Here is a 4694-nt window from a genome sequence, read left to right as displayed (position 1 = left end):
TTAATATATATAGGGGAACATTTTATTGGAATTTCCAACAGTGATGTAGATCCATTTCACGTGCAAATAGTGTTTAGACATTGTCTTTAAAGAAAAAATACAGGTAGCAAGTTAAAGCAGTCAGTGAGCTGCAGATGCTGTCTATGCCATCAAACTTTGCAGCAGTAAGGCCCCATTCAGGGCTAGTTCACACGAGCCACAGTGCACTCTGGCCTGATTTTGGCCAGAACGCACTGGATTGCATTGCAGCTGGCTCACTTTGTTGTAGGGCAGGAGGGGGCATGGCGGTGCATTGAAGTGAATGGCACCGCAGCCATGCCCTCCGGCCGCAATGCGATTGGCCGCACGGTAACGCGTGACACATCAATGCCTGCGGTCCGGTCTGGTCAGAAAAAAAAGTGCTTGCAGCATTTTTTTATGACCGGACCGCAGGCATTGATGTGTCTTGCATTCACGTGCGGCCGTTCCCATTTAAAAGTCCGTGGGTCCAAAAATGCTTGATTGTGCAAGTAGTGCATAAAAACACTCAAACACCCCTACAAATGAGTAAAATCACCTCTAAATCACCTGGCTATGCTGAACGCTGTGTAAATGCGGCTTAAGTTAGAAACTCCACTATGGGCAGGATTAAATGTTTTATAGGTGGTTGTGGACAGCACAGAGCCTCCAGTTGTGTTTAAAGACACTTCCCCTACCTAACAAAACCCAGGTTACCATAAAAAGGGAATGCCTGAAGAAATTGTTTTTACTGGGAAAGTAGGTTGTACTCCCTATTTGCCATTCAAAGCTTAATTTCCTAATTTTGACTAGTGTGAACCTTTTAACAAATCCCCTTTGTTTGTAATTTAAAAGGGTTGTTTTCTGTGCACTGCATAGGGAATTGTAGCTAAATATGGAAACTCGAACTGAAGAGATGCTATTGTATTGTTCAGGCTCTTCCTCTATTTGTCGAATGAGGCAGCTGCTGGATTTGGAAGGCCTGCTTAGATGCTGTGAAAATAATGAATATGGGAAGTTGTTCTTATGATTCCTCTTCAAGTTATGGCTCTGGAACGGATCAGCTTCTCATGTACTTCATTAAGAAAATACTTTACTGTTGAAAGCTAGAAGGACGTTTGTTTCTCAGATCCTTGTTTATAGACTAACACCACCGCCCGCGGAGCTGTGATTCACAAAATGCAATGAATTTGGACACATTGTCAACATGTGCAACGCACATTCATTTGTTTCATTTCCAAGGTCTTGTAGAGAGAGCAGCTCTGCGCTCCATATTTTGTTTTGTGCTTTGTTCTAAAATGTATAAAGGTGTAGCTGAATACCTCTGGGCCCCAATTCAAACTGTTAATTTGCCACAGTTGGTATACACAGTATTGCCTTGGAAAAAATGATAAACTTGTAAGTATGACAGCCTTGTAGATATTAATATCATAATAATTTCGTAATTCTATTCCACTAGTGTAGTGAGGGGACGGACACTAGCATTGCTGATTCAGTGTCAGACCTGCCCCCTTTAGATGCCACGTCTGCTATATCTGTTACAACATATACGTACGTACAGTATAAACACAGTGATCCTTGCTGAAAGATGAACTATAGGCAAATAGAATGGACACAGTTGAATGCAGCTCTGAATGCATTAATTAATCAGTAAAGGTATTTTTAATGCAAATAGTGCCATTGTGGGAGCCAGTTAGGTGTGTCACATGTAAATGTATTGGCCAGAAACATGCTCTTTGGAAACATTGCAGTGGGATGACTTCATCAGATTTCCGCTGCTCTTTCCCTGACCAGTCATCTGGCTGGGGGTGAAGAGTGGGCACTACTGTATTCCTTAACTGTGCTATGTCCTCCACCTGGCTGCTGTGAGTTCATGAACTGTGTAATTCTCAAGAAAGATGGACAGAAAATGTATTTGGCGGGTAAAAGCGCTCCGGTCAAAGTATTCCATCTTTGTATTTATCCATTTGTCTGGAGTTAGCTGTAATGCACATGGATATGTAAGTTCTCTTCTCATTGTGCCACATATTGTATCATATTAACTTATCAAAAATGTGCATCATGATAACCAAACATAGGCTGTTTATTGAATAAAAACAAAGTATTTTGGTGTTTGGATTGGATCCTGGGTAAATATGACTGGTCACACATAGAATATTTAATATTTCTGTGCAACAAAACCCATGCATCCCTATTTCTCATTGTGAAAAGGGGCAGAAATATTTCACCATTAATGTGCTGCTTTGGTATGCCAGCCCATGTGTAAGCTACAGTATAGCAGGTTAGCAGGTCTTGATGGGTTTAAGGGTGACCTAAGTCTCACTGCCCCATCATTCTTCGTGACTTCTGCCTAAGGCTGGTCATTTTTCTTATTCAGCATTATAGGCTGAACAAGAAAAAAAATGCTTAATTTTTCCCCCCCCCCATCCCCGCTGTTGGCCACCAGGCTATTATATTCTGACAGCGCTGGGTGTGCCACTTATATAGCGACTGCAGTTACTGTTCGGCCATGGATTTTCAGAACGGCTCCTTTTTAAAATCAACCTGTCATGCACTGGTCAAATTTCGGTTGAATCAGCAACACTTGACTGAAATTCAACCTGTGTATGGCCAGCTTAAGGCTAGCTGTAAATGTTTTGATCCTGCTTCCAAACTGATGGCCTGCAAAGATCAGGCCAAGTAGGACTATCCTATGAGGGTAAAAGTAAGCAGATACACTCATCAGAAATGCTTCTTTATGTGTTAATTGAGTAAAACGGCCCAAACTGTTGGTGCTATATAAAACCTATAATAATAAAATGAATAATCATTATTATTTTTATTTTTTAAAATCCTTCCCTCTTCGTATCGAGAAGGAGGTAGAAGTACTTGACATTCGCATTGCATTTGTCCTTTGGCCAGTTTGCACAATATCGTGTAAAGGGTTCTCCTGCATTCATGATATTCCACCACCTGCATTTCTTGGTGAGACATCTACCCTTTCCTTGGCCACCCTGAATGGTGGTTGTAGTGCCACATGGCTAAATCTATGTGGCCTGGCAAAAAAGGCAATTCCTGATTACTGTGTATGTGTGTAGTGTAGTTGCAAAAAAGAAAATATCACTTGTGCACATTTAAGTCATGCTAAAGTAGTTAGTAATAAACTATTGTTTTACACCTTTACCTGCCTTAATAAATAATTATTTTATAATGTAGTAATATTGTAAGTAATCATAATTTTAAAAATTATTTTAAATCACAATATTTAAAAAAAATGGATGTCATGCAGAAAAGACTTTTGGGAGTAGTAAACAATACATATAGAACTGCAAACATTGTTTCAAGGTGTCTATTCACACTTCATTGCATTTTTGGACTACCATTTACCCCCTTAACACACTGCACACAAACACAGAGGTAAAAATGTAGCCTTACTGAATGGTGTATTGAGGCCTGATGTACACGAAGGCATCTTGAAGGACAGTATCATACTCCATTTCCCATAACTATTAACATCGGTAAATTCAAACAACATTTTAAAGCTTTGGGGATGTTTGTGATAGTTTCTACATTATTTTAATGGTATTGTGTCTTTTTTTCAGGGTGTACCTCAATTACCGTGTGCCAAAGCTTTGTACAACTATGAAGGGAAAGAGCCCGGGGATCTGAAGTTTAACAAGGGTGACATCATTGTGCTTCGCCGACAAGTGGATGAAAATTGGTACCATGGGGAAATCAATGGGGTCCATGGCTTCTTCCCAACTAACTTTGTGCAGATCATCAAGCCTTTACCTCAACCTCCGCCTCAATGCAAAGCACTTTATGACTTTGAAGTTAAAGATAAGGAAGCTGACAAGGACTGCTTGCCCTTTTCAAAGGTAGGAACCACAGACCTAAGATAGGATGATGAGCAGTGCTTTGTTTGTTTTAAAGGATAGGTGCCCTTTCACTTAAATTGCTCTTATCCTTCCTGGACCTAGCACATTTGCTTCACCCCAGTTATATGCTTATCTGTAATTCAGAGGAACCTACTGAAATGTTGATATCCTGTGACCAAAATATTATTTCGCTAGCCGCACCTGCATAGTCGATTTGCCAAGACTTCTATGGTGCTGTCTCCCAAGTATGGAGATACTCAGTAGACATTTCCATAGAAGGCTAGGGAAAACAGCACGGCAATTGTATCCAGAACAGTATGTTAACAGGGATATATCTATTTTAAAGAGAGATTGCTAAGCAATGGAACAGAATAATGGACCTCTTACTATAGAATTTTTGGATATGAATATTCACAGAGGAGTTTTGTGTCTTTGTATTCATGGAATTCTGTGAGGATTGTTTAGAAAGGGGACAATATTTATTTTAATGCACAGAACGTCCAAACAAAAGTTTGCCCAAAACTGATATTTAAAGAAGAACTCCAGGTTAAAAAAAAATGTATTAACTCTTTCAATGGGCTGCCCCCACACTGCAACGGTTAAGTGCTTGTTTTGGTCTAAGGCTGAAAATTACAAAGATATACTCACCTGATTCTTCGAGCTGGCCGGCTGTGACCTTTCCCCCTGAAGCCTGTCTCCTACCCTGTAGCAGTGCAATGTTCCACGGCGTCCTCACGCTCTATACACTGTGTATAGAACGTGATGGTTTACGAGATCGCTGCGGCGGAGGGGGAGAGACGCTCCAAGGACCAGTCTAAGAGCCAGCTCTGAGGATCAACT

At 40.6% G+C, this 4694-nt stretch overlaps 1 protein-coding gene across 2 annotated transcripts in view; it reads left to right on the top strand.

The window, feature by feature from the left end:
* SH3RF1 (SH3 domain containing ring finger 1) overlaps nucleotides 1–4694 on the top strand; it is a 132358-nt gene that overhangs the window by 71223 nt on the left and 56441 nt on the right. For both annotated transcript variants that reach the window (XM_018560049.1, XM_018560048.1), the window contains exon 3: nucleotides 3579–3854. In XM_018560049.1, the coding sequence (XP_018415551.1) occupies nucleotides 3579–3854 (276 nt within the window). The remainder of the gene's footprint in view (nucleotides 1–3578; nucleotides 3855–4694) is intronic.

The sequence above is a fragment of the Nanorana parkeri genome, unplaced genomic scaffold (assembly GCF_000935625.1).
Source record: "Nanorana parkeri isolate BGI_ZX_2015 unplaced genomic scaffold, ASM93562v1 scaffold428, whole genome shotgun sequence".
In the NCBI taxonomy this organism is placed as follows: domain Eukaryota; kingdom Metazoa; phylum Chordata; class Amphibia; order Anura; family Dicroglossidae; genus Nanorana; species Nanorana parkeri.
Note: the sequence above shows the minus strand (reverse complement) of the source record. Positions and strands in the feature narration are given on the sequence as shown.